At 43.6% G+C, this 26,487-nt stretch overlaps 1 protein-coding gene across 2 annotated transcripts in view; it reads right to left on the reverse strand.

Moving 5' to 3' along the window:
* OSBP2 (oxysterol binding protein 2) overlaps window positions 1-26,487 on the reverse strand; it is a 139,080-nt gene that overhangs the window by 6,679 nt on the left and 105,914 nt on the right. The window contains exons 4-12 of one of the 2 annotated variants that reach the window (XM_054996264.1): window positions 20,475-20,667; window positions 17,377-17,497; window positions 15,822-15,888; window positions 12,237-12,401; window positions 5,607-5,852; window positions 3,760-3,880; window positions 2,924-3,027; window positions 1,421-1,516; window positions 109-296 (exon numbers count right to left, since the gene is read on the reverse strand). In XM_054996264.1, coding sequence (XP_054852239.1) covers window positions 109-296; window positions 1,421-1,516; window positions 2,924-3,027; window positions 3,760-3,880; window positions 5,607-5,852; window positions 12,237-12,401; window positions 15,822-15,888; window positions 17,377-17,497; window positions 20,475-20,667 — 1,301 coding nt within the window. Of the gene's footprint in view, window positions 1-108; window positions 297-1,420; window positions 1,517-2,923; window positions 3,028-3,759; window positions 3,881-5,606; window positions 5,853-12,236; window positions 12,402-15,821; window positions 15,889-17,376; window positions 17,501-20,474; window positions 20,668-26,487 lie in introns of both variants that reach the window. The other variant, XM_054996263.1, reaches the window with a different exon arrangement.

A 26,487-nucleotide genomic window follows, 5' to 3' on the forward strand; every position in this document is an offset into this window, starting at 1 on the left:
TATTACAGCGAGCACAGCAGCATTCAGCCCACATTTCCCCCCCCCCCTGAAATGCAAGCCACGTATAAGTGGCTTGACAACATACAAGTCTGCCCTGGTGAAACTTACGGAAGAGGGTATTTCTTCCACAGGACCTTGGGGGACAGCGTTTGGTAGACTGTTTTTGGCAGTTTGCCCTCTGTGCTGCTGCACCCCATGCTGCTCTGCACTATTTTGGAGCACTCCATCTTTTCATCCCATGTGCCAGACATAACGTAGTGAGCCTTGCCTTCAGCGTCCATGACAACGCCTGTCACCTGTCCAGAGGGAGGCAGGCAAGGGATGGGGAGAGAAAAAGGGAGAAACAGCTTTGGCTCTGGTTGCTTGAAAATGACACAGTCCTGCCAAAGTCAAGCAAGCATCCATGCATTTCATTGGGAGAGATTTAAACATGTGGTTTACCCTTCTATCAGAGTTAAGCATTTCACTTTGGCTGCATTGTGCCATGCCTGTTTATGCGCAACAGCAACACTCCCTCAATGGTAAAAATGCAATAATTCTTCTTCTAGAGCCATGACCTCACCACTAAAGTGATGTGCATTAAAAAATTGGGGGATCAATCACATAAAACACATCACATGGAGCAACTCTGGGAGATCACTGGTAAAGAGGGGAGATGGGGAGGTGCTGATCACTCATCAGCTGTCCAGTAATAGCTCCCAAGAAGGAGTCTGCTTTAGCAACCTAGGCCCCATATTGCCAGGCCAAGGCTAAAACCTATTCTTAGATATGATTTGCCATTGTGAGTGGCTACTTTTGCTTTAGCTGTTTTTGGAATTAGGATGAAGTGGACAAAGCCCTGGGGACGGGGGGAACATCAGCCTTATGGTTACAGCACATTTTTGCAGGCTGCTTTTAATTTTATTTGCATTATTTATAGTCCACCTTTCTCACTGAGACCCAAGGCAGATTACACAGTGGAAGTCAAAACAATCAACAGCAGTGACATTCAAACAATACTATATGGTATACAAATGCAAATTTGCATATTTGAAAATAAGCAAAGATCCAATATAGAGCTAAAACACTGTTGAAACAGAGCAGAAGCAATTCTAAACCTATTAAACAGCACAGAAACAACCCAGAAGGCTCATACCTGCAGCAACAGACAGTACGCAGAAGTACAGTTTACAGTCCCTATCCCTTTACAAGTACATCTCTTAGAAACCACTCTGAAACTCTGGAAGTGTTGTGCTGTTTGTACTCTACTGTTTTACTTTGTATTTTACTCTGTGAACTGTCTCAAACAGGTCTCAGGACAGGCAGCGATATCCCTTGTCTAAATAAATAAAATACATTAAAAACACCCTTCATTTTGTACACTAATGAACTGTGGAAATAGCAAATTAAGGCTACAGCATGTCTCTGGGAAAATGCCTACCTTTCGAGGAACATCTCTGGAGAAATAGCTGTAGGGGGAGAACTTCAGCTGGCATTTGTCTTTTGACTTGTAGTTGATGATTTCTATGTCACCAGACTGAGGAAGGGAATTGCAAAGAGACTGATTTCAGATTTCAGATGCATCTGAAGAAGAGAACTGTGATTCTTGAAAGCTTATGCTACAGTAAAGTTGGTTAGCCTTAAAGGTGCTACTGGACTCTTTTCTATATATATATATCTGTGGGACCACCTCTCTTGATATTCTCTGCTGAGACAGCTTTGCTCAACCTTCTGAAGGTGTCCCCCTGCAAAGGGGTAAGAACAACAGCTGTTTGTACCCAAGCGTTCTCTGTTATGACTTCCACCCTGTGGGATGGCCTGCCTGACGAGGTCTCATACTTCTATTGTTCTGCAGAATGAGTAAAAGGGAGCTGCTCTGGACAGCCTTTTTATAAAGGGAATAGAGTATAAGCTTAATTATTTGTGAAAAATTGAGGCAGTTTTTTTTCATGCCCCACATATTGCATTATTTATTAGACAAACACCAGTGCTTTTATTTCATTGTGCACGAATTGTATAATCCAGTTTGACTGATGATTTTATTGTATATATTCTACTGGACTTTATTGTTTTATAATTCTGTAATCTACCTTGAGTCCCAACAAGAAAGGTGGGTGATAAATGAACTAAATAAATACCTGAAGCATGCCAAGTTTTAAAACATGCCTCATTTAGCAATGTTACTATGCGCCAGTAGGAAAGAAATGAAACATGATAAAAACGCCCGTAGCACATTTTAAAATGAAACCCAACAGAAACTCTTTCAGACTAAAAGCAGTGCAGCATTTGGAAGCTCTTTCCTTTCACAAAAACCTAATATCTCCTACAAAAGTGAAAGATGCCTACCGATGATGCAGCTGCTTTAAGAGTGAAATATTTAGCTATCATACTAATTGCAAAAAATCAATTCACTTTGGGACATTTTCATGTTTTACACACACACTTCAAATGTGTATCACAAATAAGAATTGGATATACAGACCCCAATTCATCAGTCCCTGCATCAACCTGTCTCTTAATTTCCTTTGGTGTTGTTATTATGTATCTGCTTGGAACGGCTGATACATTGCTGGTCTTATACAATACGATCTCTAGTTTTAGATGTACTGTTATAAACCCTTATCAAGGATGGCCACACTCTGTGCGCTTGAAAGGGAATTACAGTCAATTAGAGTAATTATAGCACATGACTGTTGTAACACTCAAGTTGCATTGAACTTTACATTTCACGTAATGAGGCCCCATAAAAAGCATTAGATTGTGGGTCAGGAAACTACTATATTATGTAGACTTCCCCCCCTCCCAATCCAATGTGGACTCCTATCTTTACTTTAATCCACAGACACCTTCAATTTCTGTTATTGACTACTTCCCTGCCCCTATGATAACAGTTTAATCACTCTAGAATTCAAGGGCAGGTCTTTCTCTGCTTTTGAACACTGACCTGGTCAATCCAGAGCTTGCCCACAATAATATTGTGAACAGTGGAGGTCACCTTTCTCCAGATGTAGTGGTTGCCACTGGAGTGGAATTCCAGGTGGATGGCACCTAAAAAGAAAGGGAGAGAGGACTGCTTCTAGCACAAAGGTGTAGCATTTCTAATGAATACACTGTTTGCCCACTGGAATATGGCAGAAAATGGAAATTTGGGACACTAGCCCATTTGCCCACCACACATCATCATGATCAGTAGATGATCAATCTATGCCCCTAGAATTTGTCTAATCCTATAGTAGACCCTGCCACTAGGACTTATAATAGGGATTTCCTATACTTTTCCAGTACCCCAATCTCTCCACTCTCTTATAAAAATGTAAAGGTGTTTATTACGTCCCCTCTCCACTTACTTCCTTTTTATTCACACTAAAGAAGGTCTGAAGGCAGAACACTGCATCAGAGGATAATTTTCCTGTGCTTTGAGAAACACCATTGCCTGCACCCTGTGGCCACGATTGAATGTTGGTTTGTTTTTTTAAAACTAGCTCATACAATAAGGAAAAGGGGAAATCCCCAATGTTAAAGTGGAGTCTCAGCACAACACAACTAAAGAAGTCTTGTACCATTTCCTGAAAATCAAGTGAGCCTGAAGGAAGAAGAGGAAATCCACCCAAGAAGAAATGAACTTTCCACTCTAAGGGAGCTTTGACTCTTGAAAGAGTATACTCTGGAAATCTGGTTGGCCTTTAAGCTGCTACTGGACTCAAATCTTGCTCTCCCATTCTAAACGGTCTGTGTATGGCAAGAAAATACAACTTTGTACTTGAAGAGCAGGCTCCTTACCCAGCGGCATAATGGAGAGATATTTGCCCCGAAATTTGCTAGCGATGGTGATTTCCTGCCACAGCGTCCAGCCTCGTCTGGAGTACACATGGTGGGCTGCAGCTGGAGGGTGATGGCTCACCTGGGAGAAGCAAGCCTTGACAGTGTTACTCCCAGGAAAGCAGCAAAAGGATGGCCTGAAAGACCATGTCAGCCACAAGCAGAGAAGGGCTTCAAGGCATCATGGAAAAGCATTTGTTCACAGCACTGAGATGCCAAGCATCTAAATGAAACCTTCACAAAGAAATCAGAGAGAATTCTGCTGCAGAATCCCCACATTTTGACAACTCAGAAATTATACCGGAAGAATAAACGATGAATTTTGGCTTTCTACAACATGAAGAATTGCAAGTTTGTTTCCAGAGTTGTGTGTGTTTGTGTTTTGGCTTTCTGGTAAGATAAGGGAAAATGTGGGAGGATGGGATTAAGGCCTATAAAAGGAGGAAGCCAGGGGCTGGGAGCTGTGCAGCAGAACTTCTAAGCATCCATCCAGGTCTCCTCCTCCTCTTTCAGCGAGATCTGACAATCCATTTCCATGTTTCCCCCCCCACAATCTTATAGACTTGAAGATGACACAGAGGAATGCAAGGCTCCTTCTGGATTTGCATTAGGATTGTGGCACACTGGAGTGTTCCTTTCTTGCACACCTCTATCATGGACGTGCGCAGTACAAACTCCAAGGCATCAGTGCCACACAGGAGCTGGCAAGAGGAAGTCCTATTTGGATAACTGGATTTTAATCAGAAGAATATCAGTATCAGTTCAGGGGGGCTAGGGGGAAGACTGGCATGAGGAAAGAATTAAGAGAGAGATGCACTGCTGGAACCCAACATGTGGGAAAGTCACTCCACTGTGTCCTGTTTATGGGTATATGCAGAGAGATACGTTGGGGACATGGGAAAAGGATACCCTACAAGAATGCAGAGATGCACACATGGAACCATTTTTTTTTCAAAAACTTCCTTACCTAATACTAACACAGAGTAGTACAACTATCAGACCAAGAAGAGACTGTTCATGAGCAGGTGGCAAATGGCAGAAGGGACCCAAAGGCTTCTGACTCCATTGCAGGAAACTGATACAAGCCCTCACATGATACAGTAGGGCATCTTCATACCACGTGCCTTGCCACAGACTCAGCTTACATTGCAGCACCTAGAGTGGGAGGTGGGGGACAGGACCAGACGACTGCATTTCATTGTCTATTATTTCGAGGCAGGTTGCAAGAATCCCAGTTCTGACACACAGAGAACTGTGATCTGAAAGGGGTTTGCTTAATCCATGAGCAAAGATTTTTTCTATTTCCTGGACAGCAGAAGAGTTTTAAAGAAACAGAAATGAAACTCTCCTTCACTTAAGGAGAAGGTGGAAGAAATGAATCCCTTTTATTTTTTGGCCCAGGGGCATGTACAACTATATCTTATTTATGAACAGTCCCCTAAAGGAACAACACAGTGGCCAGTGCTGGAGTGGCAGCAACCTCTAGCATCAGTTAACTGTGACAGGAGCCAACTCCAAAGGCAGCAGGTTAAAGCACGGACAGGGCGATTCTGCCCTTTATTTAGTAACATTTATCATAGATGCATCCTGCCTGCCCTTCCTCCAAGGAAAACAGGACAGTAAGCCTGGGATTATACTACTTCAGTCTCACGACAACCCTACGCCGAGAGACAGTGGCTGCTGTCTCAAGGTCACCCAAGTGAACTTCATAATCAAGTAGGGGACTTGAACAGAAATATCCCTCCCTTCACAACTTTCAGCACACGCATACCCTTACTCACTAACACCAGACTGGCTCATCAACCCACCTGTTCGCAGAGTGAACGGAAGCCCAGTTCATCCAGGCGGTCCAGCTCATAGGTCTCACCCAGGAGTGGGTTGAACGGCTTGGCTGTCCGGTGGACAGTCGTTGAGTAGGAAGACACGGAGAAAGCAGCCACAAAACACATCTGCTCTGTGGAGCTCTCACACTTGACAGCTTTGTCAAGCAGCTCATGGTACTCCAGGTCCTCCGTCAGCCTCTGCAGCATGGATAGGGGCTCATTGAAGTTTACCTGCAAAAGGCAGAGAGAGGAAAGAATGGGTTATGCATAGGGAGATTAGTCTGACCCTAAGACTCTGCACTGAATCCTGCACAACGTGGTGCTCAGGCACTCACATAAGCTCATTATCCTAGTGTCAACCTCGGATCAGGGAGATCCACGTCTGAATTCCCACTACCATGGAAGTCTGCTGGATGACCTTAGGCAAACTCTCAGCCTAACCTACCCTGGAAGAACAGCAAGATTTGAGCCCAGTGGTACATTAGAGACCAACAAGATTTTCAGGGTGTAAGCTTTCAAGAGTCAGAGCTCCCTTCTTCAGACACGAGTGGGAAAGAAGGAAGCTCTGACTCTCAAAAGCTTACACCCTGAAAATCTTGTTGGTCTCTAAGGTGACACTGGACTAAAATTCTACTGTTCCACTGCAGACCAACATTGCAACCCACCTAAAACTACCTCAGAGGGTTGGTGTGAGGATAAAATGGAAGAGAGCAGGACTATGTAAGTGATGGGGGAGAAAGGTAGGATATAAATGAAATACATAAATACCTGCTAGCGGCTTTCCCAGATACTTCTCCTTTTCATTCACAAGGATCAAGTAATCATATTTTAATTTCCCCCTTCCTCCAAGGAGCTCAGGGCACTGTATATGGGTCTCCCTGTCCTCTATTTCATCCTCACAATAACCTGTCAGGCAAGTTAGGCTGAGAGGAAGTGACTGACCTGAGGTCACCCAGTTCCGTTTCACAGAACTGTGGGGATTTGAAGCTGGGTCTCCCTGGTTGTAGCCCTGCACTAACCGTTGCATCACACTGGCTCTACAATATCCAACATTTAAAGTATTCATTGTGTTTCGCATACATTTGTCTCAGCAGTCCTTACATCAACCTCACAGGGTAGGCCAATAGAAGCTCTCTCCCCTTGCAAACAGTAGAGGGGTCCTGAAGCTGGAGGGAAGTTTGCTTATGGCAACGAGGCCTAAAAACTGGCATTTTAAAATGAAAACTGAGATTCTCAGTATTCTGAATTCCACACCCCGTATTACATTCTATGTTCATCCAGAACCAGAACACACCCAGCTCCTCTCCCTTGGGACTAGCCTTTCTTATTAGGCAAATGTTGTCTGTAAGCCCTTAAGGGCATTAGAGATATACAGTTTCATTATCAAGGCAGGTCTTCTCTCTCCCAATTGCAAGAGCTTTTGACAGTCACAATTTGACCACCGAAGCAGCGTCCCTCAGCTGTGTGCAAAGGCGACAGCATTCGGAACACCCACAGAGACAGGATGCTAGCATTAATTTCTCAGGGGGGGAAGAGGACGGCCTCTTCCAGAAGAGCTGCTCCTCTCTTGGCTGCTGACTCTCACCCACGCCACAGCCCAGATTTGCACATCATTGTCACAAGGAGGTGAGAGCACAAGGAGGCTGCTTGTGTGAAGGGCAACGGAGATGGCAATTTGTCATCTGGTAAAAAAGCAGAACTATGGAGAAGGGGGGAGCAGTTCACATCATGCGGCCAAAGTGCTTCAAGAGCAAAAGAGGGTCATGCTGGAGCCGCTGGCACAAAATACCACAGTGGGACTGTGGGCAGGCCAGTTGAATAGATTTACTGACCTCCATGAGAAAGAGCCTGCTGGAGTGGTTCAAATATTTGCTTTGGATATGGGAAACTCAGTTTCTGGATGGGTTTGGAGCAGGCCACTCTTGTCCTAGCCTGCCTTATAAGGTTGTGGTATGGGTTCTGAGGCTCTTGAAGAAAGACGGGATTCAAAAAATATATAGAATGCAAGGAATTTGAGCTGCTGATGCCTCTTACAGCTGTCATTATAGCCAGACCAGAACATATGGTTACGGCAAGGTAAGTTTCTGACTAGTCAAATGCAACCATGCTTCCAATGGGTGGATTTCAGATTAATTAGCTTCCTGGATTAACATCAGTTCATAGACCTGAGAAGCCAGATGGCTACCAAGCTGCTATTCTTGCTTGTATTCAACCACACAGCTAGAAAAAAACAAGTTTCTTTTAGAGAGAGTGGCAATTCCTACCAACTTCTTCCTCCTACTGTAGCCTGTTTAATTTTTGTCTGGGGGATGGGGGAACAGTGAATCTTCAGGAAGAGCACAGAGAAGGGTCTGCAGCGGGAGGCGGGAATTGGCAGAAATTAAGAAAATGTGTCTTTAAGTCTTGGAAAAGTAGTTGGATACAGGTCCAGGTTTCCCTTTTGAACCTAAATTCCATCATGTGTGCCCCCCCATCAAAGGTTCAACCCCTCCAACCTTTCATATTCCTAAAAGTCAAACTATATTTGACAATGGAAAATTGCAGTCGATCTCTTTCTGTTTTGAAATATAGGCTCAGAAAACTGTGAACTTGATTGCAACAGTGGTGTTGAGGGAGGGGGATTAAACTTTGCCCTGTCCGCTGCATTTGCAATCACATTTATCCCTCTCAAGTTGCTTTCCTACCAACAGTTTAGATTTAGAACAAGGGTTATGTTCTGATGCAGCTAGATGCCATTTTCTGTACTTTATGGTGCACAAAACTCCAATCTATTAGAGCTGAACAAGGGAGGGAAGGACTACTTTTCTAGGGTGTTAAGATATTTAAACAGTTATATCTGGAAGATGCATACATTTTGAAATGTAAAGTAGTGTTGCATATGGAAGTATTTTAAAGGGGCTAAATCTCTGATACGTTAAAACTTTTGCATAGAAATTGCAAACATTTCTGCAGGCAAAAGGTGTGTTGTGCAGTGTCACGGATACAGGAAAATTTGCAGCTCTCATTCCCTCCCCGACCCAAAATGCATTTCAATAAAAAATTTTAAAAAATGGGAAATCAATCACAGATCTCCTGGCATAATATACAGTTTGAGCCTGACCCTCAGATGATCGTATCAGAACACCTCTTGGTATAAAGAGTGTTTCTGACATTCCATTTCCCTATTCCTGTTTTAACACTGTAGGTACAGAATGTTCATACTTAACACCTGAGTATTCACAGATTGAGTACACAGCCCATAAAAGCAGACAGCTGTCAAAGGCAAACTGAAACATCCATTTTTTAAAAAGGCAACTGGCTGTTCGCCTGCATCCAGAACAAAATTAGAACTGAGTCACTGGCAAAAGTGACGTAAGTCAACAAAGATGCAAAACCAACATGGCTAGTTTATTTGCATATTCATCTCTACATGGAGATTATATAGTATCAGGTCCCAAAAAGAATAGCAGGGACCTCAGTCCTTATGAGCAGCAAGAGGTTTATTTTACCCTTGCAAAAAGGGATCTTGACCTATATGATCTACATGATCTATAGTAAGCATGGCAGCCAACTGCGACCTGGGAGGGGGAAGAGGCAAGACTTTCTTGTTCCAGTGCTGCTGCATTTTCTCCCCCAACCCCCTCTCTGGAATGGTTGCAGATGACCAGAAGAGAACCTGAGAGCTGTTTGGGCTATTGTGCCAACTGGGACAAGGAGAAAAAAGTGCTGAACGAGAGCAAAGACATGGAAGAAGTCAATCTGGACAGCAAAATGGGTGTGTTTTAAAACCGGGGGAGCAGAGAGAAATGAATATGCTGAGCTGCTGTAACACTGCTGAAGCTAAGCCAGTGTAATCAGCTATGTGTATGAGAGAGAGAGCCACACAAACAAAAGCAGAATACCTATAAAGAGCCAGTTTGGTGTAGTGATTAAGAGCGCGGGACTCTAATCTGGAGAGCTGGGTTTGATTCCCCACTCCTCCACTTGAAGCCAGCTGGGTGACCTTGGGCTAGCCACGGCTCTCTGGAGCTCTCTCAGCCCCACCCACCTCACAGGGTGTTTTGTTGTGGGGACGATAGTGACATACTTTGTAAACCACTCTGAGTGGGCATCAAGTTGTCCTGAAGGGCGGTATATAAATCAAATGTTGTTGTTGTGGTTATTATTAAACTGCATGCTGCTTTGAAATACCATTTGTGGGCACACCTTTAGCAGAATTTTTTTGTCACGTGCCCCAAAAGCTTCCTGCAAATGAGGGAGATTTACTGCCATGACAAAATTCTATGACATTTCTAACTATTGCCCAGCATGGCTCCAGTGCAAACACAATCCTGTTTGTTGCCGCAAGCATTGTAGCGACAGCTCTAAAGCCCTTAATCACTCTGTTTGGCTACTGTAGCTCTTCTACTGCATTCTAAGCAAGTCCTGCATCTTGGATACAGGAATTATCAATCAACTACAATGAAGGGGCTGGTAAAAAGAGCCTCAGGGGCCTTTAACAGGAACATGTTCCTGTGTAACAGCCTACTTTCTTGAAATGGGGGAATTGCGGGAGCATGCAGGAACTGGTGGTGTCAGATGCCACCTGCTGCTCGCTGTTTTGCTAGCCAAAGAGGAGGTTTGCAACAGTTGGCAAGCCAGCAAATCCATTAAGGTGCAAAATTATTTAACGGATTATGGAAGCCATTTATCCTGATGTGTTTCAAATCAGAAATGCCCTTCTATAGGGGGATAACTATTTGGCATTCTCTTTGTGCAGGTAACAAAAAGGAGAGAAATGCATCCTTCATCCAGTTAACACCCATTGGGTAAAAGCTGGTCCTCTCTTGAAACGTGTGTGGAATATGGGAGACAGACGAAGCTTCTGGGAGCATACAAGGGGGGGAACCAGCAAAAAGGGGAGAGAGCTGGCAGACAATGTTAGAAACCGGAGGAGTGGATGGGGTCAAGTCTAGTTCCGATTTTGTGGGAAGCTCATTGGCTTAGGGGATTGGCTGAGGTGGTAGATGAGAAAGAGGAAGAATGACGTAAGTGATGGGATGTGAATCAAGACTGCTCCACCACCATAGAGGAGTCTTGGGCAAGCTGTTACGGAAATGGGACCATCGAACCAGAGTCGGCATGCACTGCTTCCAAGAAAGTGAGCCAAGGCGGCAGCGTTATCAAGCCAGCTCTTGCTGACTTTTTCCTGCAGCTTTAATGGTTGCTAGTTAAGATGGCTCAATAGCACCTCTATGGTCAAACACATGCATGTCTGAAAACCAGTGAGTGGGGTGGATAGTAGCAGTGGGCGAACACTTGCTTCCTTGCCCTGTGTATAGCCTTCCTGGTGGCATTTGACTAGCTAGCGGCTACTTCAAGAAATGGGAGCCTAAACAAGACATGCATTCTCTTATGTTCTGGTAAAAAAAGGAAAATAAATTTTCTGGTGTTGTAGGGGCAATCAGTCAGGGCCATCAAGGTGAAGCAGAAAGTGGGAGAGATGGGTGAGGATGTGTTTCCTATGTAACGTGCACAGTGTGAGAGCCAGTGACGAGGCAAACAACTGCTCATGCAACATTCACTACAAAAAAGCAAATTGCCCTGAGCTGTTCTTGTCAGGAAGCAGCTCTGCTTCAGAGCTGAGAAATGCACAAGGAAGCATTCAATTACTTGCCAATTAAGAATATCTGATCGCTCTGAAAACAAGACACTGCCAGAGGCTTGTGCATGGCTGGAACACTGCCTGCCTTGGCCAGCTTTCCAGATGACTGGGGATAGAAATGCATAGACAACTTTCCTGCCTTACTTGCTTGTGGCACAGGCCACACAATCTCCACTGCACATGTTCTAATACAGCAGCCCTCAACCTGATAGTTTTGGTGACCACAGTCAGTGGCACCTCCTTTGCATGAAAGGAGGATTTGCTGTGGTAGCTAAGAGAAGGATCTGATACTGATTTCAGCAGCACTGGAGTAAGGGCAGAGGGCTACCATATTTACTCAAAAGGAAGACAACATTGAATGGAAGACCACCCCCCCCCCTCCAGTTATACACCAAGAATATTTTTTACCAGATATAACTATAACATGTATGCAAATATAAGACAACTCCCTCTTATTTTTTTTGATGGCATATCTGTAAAGAAAAACAGCAAGAGTCTTGCATCAGAGTAATAGCTTGGGGAGTGACTGGTCACTCCAAGCAACCTTCTGTCCATCCCTGCTTCAGTGTACCATCACTGACCTTGGCAGATCAATGGTCTGTCTTGGTGCAAAGCAGGTTCATGTTTAAACAGCAACTCCAGTTAAAGATCTTAAGGAGTCGGGCTGGGAAAGATTGTCTAAAGTGTGAGACCTTGGTGACAGTGTTATATATTGGTCTGACTCTGTAAAAGGCATCTCCTTATACTATGAGCAGACCCCCATCATTCCACTTCCTTTGCCCCCTCTTCCTTTGCTTCACTGAGCCTGATGGTTGGGGCAGACTACAAGCTGAAATGCAATTCCAGGAACAGGTGCTGCATGCCCTAAGACTAGCAAACACTGAACCATTCCTTATGCCAGGCCCTGTGTTTCAGGGCATATCAATGACAGCTGTAGCATATGCCTTGAGCTTGCACAAGGGAATGAATGGAACAGAGGCAGAAGCACATACAGGCATTGGGATCTTGGACAGTTCTTTGCCAATGCAGTTTTTCATGATGCTCCAGAGGTTAAGGCTGTAGTTGGGTTTGTCTGGAATTCGAGTCCGTCTGCTCTTCTTGCACACGACATCTTTGCCTGTAGCATCAAAGCTGGTCCGAGTGGAGCACTCGAACACCTGGAGAGAAAGCAAAGTCAATGGAGGTCAAATGCCTGAGATTTCTAATGACCTTTCCCCAGCTATGCATACATGGAAATATGCCCAGGCTCATAGCATATTTTTAAATATACCACCAAAAATGAAATCCTGAAGATGGGTTAAGCACCGAACTGCACCTCCCTTCCTGCTCTGTGTGACGTAAGACCACTTGAGGGGCCTCTCCATGGAAATCAGCAAGGGACTAGAAACCCTCAAGTTCCATTCTCAGTGCATCACCCTCTCCTCAATAAACCTACATTATTATTTTTTAAATTTTACTTTATTTATATCCTGCCTTTCTCCCCAATGAGGACCCAAGATAGTTTGCATAATTCTTCTCTCCTTCATTGTATTCTCACAAAAACCTTGTGAGATAGGTTAGGCTACAAGTGCGTGACTTGCCCAATGTCACCCAATGAGCTCCCATGGCAGAGTGGGGATTCAAACCTGGTTCTCCCAGATCCTAGTCTGATAGCGTAACTACACCCTACTGGCTCTCTACAGGTTGGCCTGGGGAAAGCACTGTAGATGTTGCCCATTTTCCCTCACCCCAGGAGCCGTTCCCAACACTGGGAAAGTTGAGAAGGTCCCGCATGGACTAATAGCCAAATGGGACAGTGGGCTGCAGTGAGAAAGGTGAAGGGGGTGATATCATCCTTTCTGCTTCTTCCATCACTGGAGTTCTGCTGATGGGAAGGGAGCAATTCCACTCCTTTCTCTCTACCCGCTGCATTCCACAAACCCAAGAGGCACTATGCCATGCATGTCCCACAGCACTAGAAGTCAATCTTTCCAGGGTTGGAAACAGGAGTGGGGGGTGAACGGTGGAAACAGGAGCGGGGTGGGGGATGAACGGGGAAGATCCATGGTCCCCGCACAAGCAGATTGCTGGAGCCAACCCTATATTTTAATGTCTCCATCCCATCTTTTTATCCACCATTAGGATTTTCAAGGCAGCAAACCAGTGCAATAAAAGTTAAACACCTTAATGGGGGAAAGGCAGAGCATTTGCCTTTATTGCTGTCTAATTATTGAAGTTGGTGGCTGATGCCAGTCACAAAAGCAACAAAACCTAGTTACCAACAAGCAAGGGGTGTGTGTGTGTTCATATTCCTATATACCTGTGGGATTCCCCTGGTATTCAGAAAAATATAAGTCTGTAAATTAATCTTGTAAAAAAAAACAGGATACAAACAGCAATACCTAATAAATAGGTCAGAAAAGAAAGGGCAGAGACTGGATAAACAATAAAGAACAGCAGCAATAATCAGCAACTGCACATAAAAAGAGTGCCAGGACACTCAGCATCCGCCCAGATCAAATGCATACCTGCACAGCTGCATCTTGACTGGGTACCAAAAGGTAAGAAGATGAGGGGCAGAAAATTCCAAGGTCTAGGTACCAAATAAGCCTCTGTATACCCATCTGCCGTACCTCTGACGGCAATGAAACACAGAGCAGAGCTTCAGCGGAAGATCTAAGATCATGTGTAGGTGCACAAGGTGGAGTTGTCTTTTAGATATCCAGATTCCAAATTATCTGTGATTTAAGGTCCAAGTCAGCACTTTCAGCATACACTGAACAGAAGAACTCTTAGTTACAGGAGCCCTCTGACTATCCAGGAACATTCAGTCTTACAAGGGAATGCAACCTCAAACGGGCTGAACGCTTAACCCTGGGCCAGCCATTCCACTAACCAATGGCACTTCCATCTTGTCTGGATTAAGCTTCAGGGTTTTTAGCCTGGATCCAGTCCATCACTGATCTCAGACATCGGTTCAGGATTTCCACAGCCTCCCTGGAATCAGATGGAAAGGAGAAATAGAGTTGGGTATCATCAGCATATTGATGACACCGTACCCTAAGATCTCCCCAAAACCTGTCTCAACAGTTCTGTGAAGATGTTGAAAAGCATGGAGGACAACATGGATGCCTGCAGAACTCCATAAACCGAAGGGCATGGGGATGAGCAGCAATCCTCCAGCACGGCCTTCTGTGACCTCCCCTCTTGGAATGACCAGAAACACCACAAAACCGTGCTTCCAAGGCCCGGCACGCCTGACAGGAGTCCCAGAAGGATAATACAGTCAAGGTCAAAAATCACTGAGAGGGCTAGAAAAAGTAATAAGGATGTACTATAATTCCAAGCAAAAAGGTTGCTAAATAGGGAAACCATGAATGACTTGGTCCTGAAACTGGTTGGAAATCAAGTATCTGTGGAACTGAGAATCTACAAGGTCGGGCATCTTCCCCCAAAATGGTATGATTGAAACTGGCAGGCTGCTCGTTACTCTGAGTGGGATCCAGTTTTAAACAATTTTCAATCAAGACTGGTTTTTGTGTGTGTAAAAAGACTGATACTGTGCCTTTTCACAATGAGGTAATTATTACCTTCTCCACCTGTCTATACAGTCCTCTGCCTGCTCTAACTATCTGGGGGATGAAGGAACAAGGTGGGTCTAGTGAACACCTCCACAAGGATTCTGTCAGTGTTCTCTGGCTGCACAAACTGAAAAGTATCCTTTAAACATGATGATCAGACCCCAAGGGAATGCCCAGAACCAGTTCTACAACAGATACAGAGTCCAAGTTTGAATGCCTAGGAACGATTTAATCTACAAAGAGCTGTGCAAATTGGACACAGCAGCCCAGTAAGGAATCCTCCCTGAGGGTCTCAATGTAAAAGGCCCCTCATTTAAAATGGTTGCAGCAGTGGCAGAAAAGATCTGTTATTACTATGGAGCAGTCTTATCCAAGTTCACTCAGATGCATTACTGATTTTTCTCCACTAAAATTTAAGTTAAGAAGGTTCTAAGTTACAAGTTGGAGGTTCAAGAGAATCCAGATTTTGAAAAGGCTGCTGTGGGTTCTGCAACCCCTTTTTGCTTACAAAGTGGCTCTTTTGGAGAATACATTAAAATTTAGAATGTAATCAAAGCCACAGAGGCAGCGATATATTTTTGCTTATGGCTTGGATTATTCCAAATTAAACAAAGAACAGAACGGGCTGCCCTGATAAAAAGGCCACTGCAGTAGATATCAGCAGAACAGAACTTTTCTGCCTCCTCATCCCCACTTTAGCCCGCTGATCCCCACACAATGGGGATAGGGACACTGAGGAATGACACAAGGGTCTGCAACAAGAAGGGGGAATTGGCGGAGACACCAGTTTAATCTGGATCCAAACCAGTATGTTCAATCCCCTTCCAGCCTTATATGTTCCTTTTCCCACATACATATTTTGGAAACTGCCAAAATTAGAGCCTGGTGCCTGATCCTAATCTCTCCAGGATATGCGAGCCGCCATTAGAATGGGATCATTAAAAGCTTTCCCAGGGTGAAGGGACTAAATCTGAGTTCTTGCTATACATTTTCAGAGCTCTGTCTGAATACACTCACGCTGTCCTCTAGATTCCAGTCATCAGCACGACCTTCACTGGCCCCGCTCAGGTTGCTGTCAGTGCGCCTGCAGAAAACACAAAGATGACAGCAGCAGGTGAAATGGCGCATGGTAACCAATGTGGAGCACAAACAATACCTGTCTATTGCAGAATGTACACTGAGAGAGTCACAAAGGGTAGGTTCTAATATGCAAAATGAGCATTCTCACCAACCCAGCTTCTGTGCCCAAACCTATCTCCATATCACTGGGAAGGCGAAGAGAGTTGTGTGCAGCTGCTGTCACCCAGACACTAAGACAAATGGAACCTGTCTGGCTGCACCAAAGGAAGTTATTCAGAATGAAAGCAAATGGCCTACAGGGCAGTCTTCCAAATGTGTTAGGAGAAGCCAGCTTAACCTCTTTGAAATGGCAGTCGCCAATAAATGCTTATTGTGATGCTACCACTAGAAATAGAATTGATCAGTTCAGCTATGAACTTATGACAGATTAGCAAGGTAACGTGAAAACTTAGCAAGAAATTCAAGTTCAAGAGAAAAATATTCCACGATTGATGTACCATCAAATAGTATCTAAGTTCAAAGAACAAATTCTCAAAGAAGGTGGAAAATTAAGAGAAAAAACAGAATTCTAATTACTAGTAAGTGACTTGAAGCATTTACTAAGAAAAAATTATAAAATTCTACTGCAACACCATACAGAAATGGAACAAGTTAAACACTGTATGTTAAAATGGATGAAAAACTTCAGAGAAACCATCTCCGTGAATCAATGGGAAGATTTATGGATCAAAGATAATCAAATTTACAGATTGCCAATTGTTAAGAGGAACTAGTACAAAATGTTCTTTAGATGGTATACTACCCCCAAAGATATTGTGAGAATTAGGACTATAGTAGATAGTGTTGGAAATGTCAATGTACGGATGCAACATTTTATCACATATGGTGGACACGTAAGGAAGCATGAAGGTATTGGATAAAGATACATGAAGATGCAGAAGATTCTCAAGCTGAATAATGTTACATAAGAACAGGAAGATCTTTTCTGGTATATGGCGACAGCACTATATACCGCAAAATGGAAAACAGATTTGTGTCCTGACATGCCTGAGCAGACAGACAAGATGTATGAAGATGAATCAATGGCTAAATTAACTTCCTATGTGCACAACAGACCAATATCAGAATTCTGGAAAAAATGGAAAAACTTCTTTGATTATCTAGATTAAAACTAAGATAAATTAAGGTAGTTATATTATAGAGATAAAATCCAGAACAGATGACTGATTAAAAATCATTGATATTAAAGTCTGGGTATAAGCGACTAAGGAGAAGGGAAGAGAGCTATTATATAATTTAGCTGTGCTGTTATATACTTTGAATATATTTTTCTGTTAGTTTAAATCTAATTCAAATGTAGTGCTTGTGTAAGTTTCTATGCACTTTCTATTGTTATTCATATTTTTTCTTTTAAATAAAATCTTTACTTAAAAAAAAAAAGAAATGGCAGCCAGTGAAAGGGGTCGATGGCGCACTGCCGAGCCACACCTACCTGTGATGCTTTGTGGGATCTGCAGCTACTGTGATGAAAGATGGCGCGTCCTCCATGGCATCAAAGTATTCTGTGTCCTCATCTTCGTCGCTGGCTTCCCCCTTCACAGTCAGCACGTTCCCTGCTGGCACAGACAGGCATTTAGCTAAGCTTGCTGGCAACCTCCTCTCCAACACCAGCATATCTGACAAGCATAAGAGAAGCAGGTAATTCAAGAAGCAGAGATCCATGACAGAGTCCTCTTCTGAGAGAGCTCTACCAAATGTTTGCCCTTCATTTCCATCCCACCCCCCCAACCCACACTTAGCAATTCTATCTGGTTCTACAGCTGTGGGAACTTCTGCAGTAAGTATTTTCCTTGTCATTTGCATTTTGCAATTACTTCAAATCTCAGCCATTTGTAGCACCTTCAAGACTAAAAAAAAAATTGGATTGTAGAGTTCCAACTTGGAACAAGCTTATGCTGGAATAAAAATGGCCAGTCTTTAAAGTACAAGAACTCTTGTTTGTTTCTGCTGCAACACAGCCTAATAGGGGTAACCCTCTGGAATTTGTTTTCAAATCTCAGGTTCCACATTTACAACTCTTTCTTTTCTTTTTTTTACTTCATTTATACCCCACCTTTCTCCCCATTGTGATCCAAAGCAGCTTACATCCTTCTCCTCTTCTCTATTTTGTCTTCAGAGCAACGCTATGAGATAGGTCAGACTAATAGTGTGTGACTGGCCCAAGGTCACCCCCTGAGCTTCCATGGTAGAGTGAGGACTCCAACCTGTGTTTAGTCAGACACGCTTACCACTATACCACACTGGCTCTTAATGAAGGTAGTGTATACTGCACGCACGTGCGAGCGTGCGCAGACACACACCAATTGTGAACTAACATATTGCCTTCATGGCCGTTGCTAAATTTGGCCCTGAAGCTTTGGCTGAATCTGAAATTCTTATGGGTTTCAGCAGTGAAATGAACAAAAAAGCTTCCATGGGACAAAGAATATTGTAGTTTTCAAAACATGACATATGAGCCATCATTCCAATTACAGCTTAAATGAAATGCTAAAGGAAGTCTATATATTATATATATTAGATGCACTCTTGCCAATTACATGTTATCTTGAATACCACCAAAATGTCTTTGTTAGACTCACGATGACAATCCTTCAGCAGCAAATTCCGCTTTACAAGTTCCATGGGCAGATTTCATTCCTTTAGAATTGCTATCCATCACTGTCATGGGAAATGTACTGCACCTGGTAGATCTTTAGCTTATGAGCTACGGCCTTGTCCTGTTACTGCTTTTGTAAGCAGTGGAAGAATTAGCTTATTTCTTTACTCACCCTTGAGGTTTTCTGCCTTCAAATTAATCCTGGGATATGTGCTGTCTACATGGAAGATTGCATTAAGTCAAAGACTGAGCCTACTCTTAAGGGGCACCGTGGGACCAAATGACTCATCCTCTAACACTGGGAAGTGGTGGCTCTTTCATGTATTGAAAATTGGACTGAAGACCTTTGAGAACTACCAATTAAGGAGCGGGGTGGTGGTGGTGGTGGTAAAGAACATTTAAAGAACATTTTGTACCAGTTCCTCTTAACAATTGGCAATCTGTAAATTTGATCTCTTTGCTCCATAAATCTTCCCATTGATTCACGGAGATGGTTTCTCTGAAGTTTTTCATCCATTTTAACATACAGTGTTTAACTTGTTCCATTTCTGTATGGTGTTGCAGTAGAATTTTATAAATTTTTCCTAGTAAATGCTTCAAGTCACTGCTTATTAGTAATTCTAATTAAGTTTTTCTCTTAATCTTCCACCTTCTTTGAGAACTACCAATTAAGGAGCCCATAGTATTTAAAAGATGTGCCATCACTGCAAGCACATCAAGAAACCTGCAGTGTAGAGTCTATTTTCATCTACTCCAAGTAAATCAGCGGAAGAATAAATTGTAGTTCAAACCAGACAAGATAGAAAAGATGATGCTGGGGGCCTCTGTGTACCAGCTGGATGGGGAAATGCCTGTTCTGGATGGGAGTGCAGTCTCTTTGAAAAATCAGGTTCACAATTTGGACATTTTCCTGAACCTGGGATTAGCTTTTGGAATCCAGATAACCCCGGACCATGGATGCCTTTTATTAGCTTTGGTTGGTTTGATATCTTCATATACAACCAGAATATAGAAACATTACCACCTTCACACCTGCCTTGGTAGCTTTCAGACTAGACTACTGCAATAAGCTCCATTGGGAGCTGCCCTTGGAAGATCACAAGGAAGCTTTCATCAGTACAAAAATGTTGCTGACAGTCTTCTGTCAGCTGCGGGGAGAAGAAAGCATAACACCACTAGTGCTCCAATAACTTCACCGATTGCCAGGATGTTTCTTGGTGCAATTCAGTCAGCTGCATTTGACTTAAATAAGCTGAGCATGCAATACCCAAGGGAGCATCTATTCCCACTATACACCTTAAGATCTTAAGAGACCCACGGAGGATACACTTAGGATACCATCAAAGGGGAAGGCAAGGTACTGTTCAGTAGTTGCTGAAAAAGCAACTGTCGACTTCTGGAGCAATTTGAACCCAAAATCTTTACACTGCAGCTTATGACTTGCTTCTCTTTGTCCCTCCACCCCTGCTCAATAACAATCTAGTTAAGTACTGTGGAGGGGAGGCTACTGAAATGGATTTCAGTAGCTATTGCCCAGAAGTGTTCTGCTGCAGTCATGAGGACTAGAAACCTGCTTTCGTTTTTTCAAATGAATACTGAGATTTTTAGAATCCTATACCTAACATTACATTCTATGCCTGTAGGGACTGTGAAATACACACAATCCTACCATTAGTCTAGGAGTATGATTCCCAAAGTAAGACACGCCCCCCCCCATTAAAACTGAAGGCATGTTTTACTCATGGCCAAAACGGTTTGATTTTATAGTGTTTGGGAATGAGAATTATCTACTCTGAAGAGCCAGCTTAACATCATAGCATAATATGGAGCTCGCATGCATTGTTTTGCTCAGAGAAAGAAAGAAATTTATGCAAGGCAGAAGGTTATTTGCCTTAGGGACAGCTACCAGAGATAAGAAGGAAGCAGCAGCTCACCTTTGGGTGCACGGGTGACAGTATTCCCAGCAAGTCCTGGGGCTCCTCGACAGGCTCGTTCTAAGCTATTATGCTGCTTGGCTAACTGCTCAATGGTTTCCTCAAGGCGGGTCCGCTGCTCACGCTCGTACTGGAGTGCCCGCTGCCATTTCCGACTGTGGGTCTCTGCTAACTCTAGGAAATCTCGGCAAGCCTGCGGGGAACAAAACAACTCAGGTGAAGAGTGGGGCATGGGCTGATTGCGGTGGCTTTAAAATGCCACTGTGAGAGCAACACTGCACATGGTGGAAGGAATATCACTGGTTTGTTTGGTTATGCAAAACAGTAAACATACAGAATTATGCAACTGGCTTCAACTTGCATAATTTATACATGTCATTTGTATTATTACAGCTGCAGAACTGAGCATTTCTTGGCACAGGGTTTGGACTGCTTGAATTTTTAATTTAATTTTTTGTGTCCTTAGCTAAGAAGCCACAGAATACTAATTAAAACCAGCATGATGAATTATGCTCCAAAAAACAATCCAGAATGGGGAGTCAGTTCAGATGGAAAATGAAATAACATGAATGTGGTGACACCATCCCTCCTATCAGCATCCCTCTCCCTATTTCTATCTATCTATGCACAGATCTTAAGCTTTCCAATGTGGCATTCCATCACAATACTCACTAACACTCTCACTATCCCTTTGCAATCCCACTATGCAACTGCAGAATGCTAAGGGGAATAAACCATGCAAACAGCATATTTCGCCTGCATATTTTATACTATAAATATAACTGCACAACTTGGGATTGTCTTAATGAAGGATTTTGATCTCGGGAGCACAGAGGGCATATAGCCCTGGGCAGAGGCTCAGATCACGCACATACAAAGCTGACTCTTTCCCTGCGCTCTGTCACTCATGAGCCAAACAAAAGTGGCAGTCATCTTTCCCTGCTCTTTAGTGCAGCAGACTCCAGTCTGAATGACTGTCTCTTGGGCAGCAATTAGAGACAGAGCACAGCACCTGCCATCTTAAAAGCCCTTCCTTTACAGGTACAAAGATGACAGGACAGGTTCCTGGGGAACTTGCTCGACAGCAAGCAAAAGAGCAGAGCCTTCAAACTCCTGATCCCAGATACTTGAGATCAAAATTTATCCCTGACAATGTAAGAGGAGTTTCTAAACTATTTAGATTTCTACTCTACTCTATCCTGAACGCTTCATTGAAAAAGCAAGACATACATCACTAACCCACCCCACAATATAAAGGTATCAGCACCTCATAGTCCAGACTTAGCCACAGCCACCCTGTCCAGTTAAGCAAGTCTCTAAGGAAAAGGAAACCCACCAAAAAAAGTTAAGAAAAGATGACTCTTAGTTTTGTCTTCTGGTTAGCCACTACTATTGAACGCTGATCAGCACTGACTGCCCTGTTCAGCAAACAATGTGTCAGAGGGCCACTATGATAAGGGTTCAGGGGACTATAAAGTTCTATGCTCCAATTTCCCAAAATGATCTGCCAGCTCCTGTCATCATAGACGCTGCTCATCCACACTCCTGCTTTCCCTGGAACTGGCAATGGAATATCCAGATAGGGTCCAACCTGGCCTACAGGCTGCCTGTTGTTGAACCAGAACCTGCACACAGTTTCAAACAAATAGATTCCATGATTCTCCTCTTTGATTCAGAAGCCTGTCCCTGAAGGCCTATAAGCGGGCAGACAGAGCAGGTGTTAGTTTGGTGGGACCCGTGCCTGGTGTCGGTTTCAGAAAAGAGAAAGGAGTCTTGGTCTACAGTTCAGGTTTGTATTGCAGAACTGGAAGGAGGAACAAACAGCAATTGTAAAAGGTGCATTAAGTGGGTTTAAACAACCAAGTACTGATTTTGTTGGTGGCAAAACATAAAACAAAATTTTCCTTGTCCAAAGCAGACCCTTCAACCAGATTGTCAGACACTTTCCAAATTGCCCAAGGCAAGTAAGAATGGTTTCAGTTGCCAGATTCAGAATGAGGTGCCACATATGACTAACAAAGCTAAGTGTGGGCACAGAGGCTAGCCAGAGAGAGAGAATTTTGAAACAGCACCCAGTCTGTTTAATTCCTGCCTGCTGCCCCCTTGCACTTTTAAACATCTCCATCCACCAACATGAAAAAACTGACCATTGCAGCATTCCTCTGATCTTGCAGAGGAGGAGGGAAAGATTGGTGTTGTAATCTCTGCATTACTGCACACAAAGCATAACTAGATTATAAATTATGCTTCGTCTCCAGAGCAGCTCCTTACCTCGGTAATCTCTACTCATGAACCTCCTAAACCAACTCGCAATTATCTCCTTTCCTCTACAGAACCATAATGGTCCTTTCACTGTAAGACTCTTTAAAAGCCTCTTAAATAAAGCTCTGTAATTACAGGTGATGTTCCGAAATGTCTTATTTGAAAACATTCCTTCCCCCACAACTGGGAACAGATGGTAATTTCCATATTAAGGTTCTGCCAAGCTACATAGGGTGGTGTTGGGGGAACAGCCTGTCTGTAGGAAAATTGCTTCTTCTAGTGTGGAGAGGAAGGTTTTTTCTGGCAGACAGATGTATAGAGACAGGATGGTCAACACTACTGTCTGGTTTCCTGCCACTGCAGTAGCAACATACCACAGCAATATGCAAGGGGTTCCAAAAGGTGAGGAATATACTGGGCTCTCTCAACCTGCTGCTGGCCCTTGCAATCTGTAATAGTATGTGGAGGGAAAGTATGGATTCCCCTGGCAGAATGCACGTGCAAGACAGAATACTAAAAGAAGTGCTCACCCATCTGTTTGTCCTTCCCTGTCTTTCATTTTCATCAATATTAAAAAATCTCCCATCGTGTCATGTTCATTCCCTCATCACAGAGAATGTTATTGTTTTTAGCGCGGTGTCCATAAAGCTCTGGGCATTAACAGCAGCCTGCCATTCTAAGGTCAGAACCCTGCAGGTGTCACTGACATCCTCGCTACATTTGCCCCAGAAATAGGCAGTAAAACCTATGGAAGTGCTATGCAGCACAACCAGCAGGTTTGTATTTTGCCTCCAGTGAAAAATGCCTTTCTGCCCTTGCTTATGCAGTGGTCTGATCACAAAGCTTGCTTTCCTCCTTCCTGCCAGAACTGGTCCCAAAGGGAGAACAGTTTTGTAAACAGGTTGGTTAAATTGCTTTTGTCTTCACACAGCAAGGCAGGAACTCCAGCCTATTTCTGTACTTGAGGAGGAAGGCAGAGGCTCACTGTGTATCTAAGGAACCTTAAGAGGGGAATAATTTCCAAGGTCTCCCTTTTCATGTGGTCTTTACTTAAAACAAACAAACGAACTAGTTTTGGGGAGAAATGGAATACCCTTGGCAGCTGCATTTACTAGTAATTTTTTTTCATTAGTCAGTTCTGCCCCCAAATGAAAGTTTATGGTTAATTCATTTTATTTATTTATTATTTTCATTTACAGACTGTCTTTCTCACTGGGACCCAATTAAATGAATGAGCAAAGGAAATTATGAAGGATGCCGCGTTTGAAAAGGATGAGCTGCTCTTCCTGTAGGCAAGAGAGCAGGAGTCCGGCAGAGGCAGCGCTGGCCTTTGCTTAATAGCTAGATGCTCACCTTGGGCTTTTTTCTCCGCTGTGCCAGACAATGCCCTGTGCAGCTGAGGCCCACAAGGCTGGCTGCAAAAAGGACGAGCCAATGGCAGAGGAGGATTGAGAGGAGCTTCCCAGCTCCCTTTCCCACTGTATTTGCGGCTGCTGCCTGAGTCTGTGTTGCAGCCAGCCTCCGAGCCTTATGAAGAGTTCTGGGGAACTCAAAACCTTGCACACAGCTTTGTGCTATTTGGGTTGGTCTTAATAAAAGTTATTACACATTTTTTTAAAAAAATAATTGTTGTAGCTGGATACACATACTTGGGCAGGACGGGGAGGGGGAGCCTCTACGCTTACGAGGCCAAGACACTGCTGCAGAAGTGTAACTAAATCACTGAAAATAGCTTCCTTTGTACTGAAATGGATTTTCTTGATCATTCATGGGTTACACAATCAGACCACTCAGAAATACATGTGCATTCTCCAAAAGGCGCTCGGGCTCTGTTGTAATCTCTGTAAGACTGGCAAACACTGCCTGAATTGATCCTATAGTGCAGCACCAAAAAGAGGCAGGTCCAGTTTCTAAGGACGTGAATCAGCTTGTTCCTCAATTAAAGAAAGAAACGAACAATGCTGGGGATGTGTTCATGTGCTATGGGCTGTTGCTTGGAGTAGACAATGGTTCCCTGAATGCCCGATTCCTCCTCCTCCTCGACTGAAAGCATCCTCTAGAAGGGGAACGTGAGGATTCCAGTTGCGCACCAATGTATGTTGCCTTCTCTGTCTCCCCTCACCCCCTTTTGTAAGATCAGCTGCTTGTAAATTTCATCCATGGTGCTGGCCATTCATGTGATCACAGCCTTATGCGGATGGCTGAACAAGGATAAACGCCCTTTTAAAAAAAGGAAGAACAAGGACAGTGTTTCTCTGCCACACGTAACACCTTAGATCCACCTTGACCTCAAGGAAAGAAGTTTAGCCAGGAAGTTAGGCAGTTTTTCCTTTTAAGGATGAGAAATTTATTTTCTAATAAACCCCAAATGATGCCTTTTCATACATTTCCACTATCAGAGTGCAGACAGTGAGATGGACATCTTGGCTGAGCTGGACTGGCAGCTCCCGAGTTCACTGTCAGCACTTAGCAGCAGGAACAGTGTCGGAAGAACACAGCCTGAGAATCGCTGCCCTCGCTTCACCGAGGCTCTTCCTCTCAATCCCGTGAGACTAACGTATTTGGTCTTCAGCTGTGTATATGGGGTCAGTTTAGGGGAAGGCAGGAGAAACAGAGCTGGCGTCTCTTTATAACTTATGTATCAACAGAGCTCAAGTATCCAAGGCAGCTTTGTGAGCTGCAAAGCCTGGCATATGGGGGAAGCTTTCCCATGTGTTTTCCTTTGTCTCGTGCCCCACCTTTCCCTTTTGACTAAGGTCGAATCCACATTCACCCATTACCCGCATGTTTATCGGATATCTTCCGTTTGCCTCCAATCCGTGATTTTTTCCTCTTCGTTCACATTCCTGCTTCCAATCCGTCTTTCTCGCGCGTCCCTCCCGTCACACGGCCGCTCAAAAACAGCTTTTTTGGGTGGGACCTTTTTTCCCGCCCATTTTTTAAAAAAATTTTTAGCACACTTTTCCGTTATTCCGATCTTGCCTTATAAAGAAGCATCATTGAAGATAATGATGCCTCTCTTTCCCCCACTGACAGCACTGATGGCTCTCTCCCATTTCTTTATGGGAAATTTGGAAGCATGTGGGAAGCTTTCGTGGGCATTTCCTATGTTCAGTGCCTGAATTTTACTGAAGTTTCACTTCCTTGGAGTGTCATTATTTCGATATTTCGTAATTTCGATATTACAGTAATATAAAATAAAAAAAATAAAAAACAGTTAAAAAGGAAGTTTTGCGAGTCCGTTCTGAGGACGGATTCACCCCAAAATGATTTTTCAAACTACCAGATTTGATTCAGAAACAGCACAATCAATAAATCCAATGCTATGAAGTCAAAAACAGTCTTTTGCAGACTACGGAGCACTTGCAAGTTGAATCAGCCAATAGGAACTCTCAGAACGGCCGGAGAGACAGGAAGGGGGGGTGGTTTTTAAAAAAACCACGTAAATTGCACATTGGCCCATTCACGGCCACCATGAAACTCCCGTTGAAAACCTGTAACCACATGTTCGGGAGAAATGTGAATGAAATGCGTCTGCTTAATGAGGTAATGTGACCGGCACTCGGGATTGCGTGGGGAATGCGGGGAACATGCGACTTAGAATGAGTAATGTGGATTCGACCTAAATCAGCAGTACAGTACATTTATATGGTGTTTGGTACATTTTAGAAGTTTTCAGAAACAAAGAAGTTAACGGAGCAGCAGAAAGCAGATTTTAACAAGCAGGGAATCCACAAAGACTTCTGGGTGG

The sequence above is a fragment of the Eublepharis macularius genome, chromosome 13 (assembly GCF_028583425.1).
Source record: "Eublepharis macularius isolate TG4126 chromosome 13, MPM_Emac_v1.0, whole genome shotgun sequence".
Taxonomy (NCBI): domain Eukaryota; kingdom Metazoa; phylum Chordata; class Lepidosauria; order Squamata; family Eublepharidae; genus Eublepharis; species Eublepharis macularius.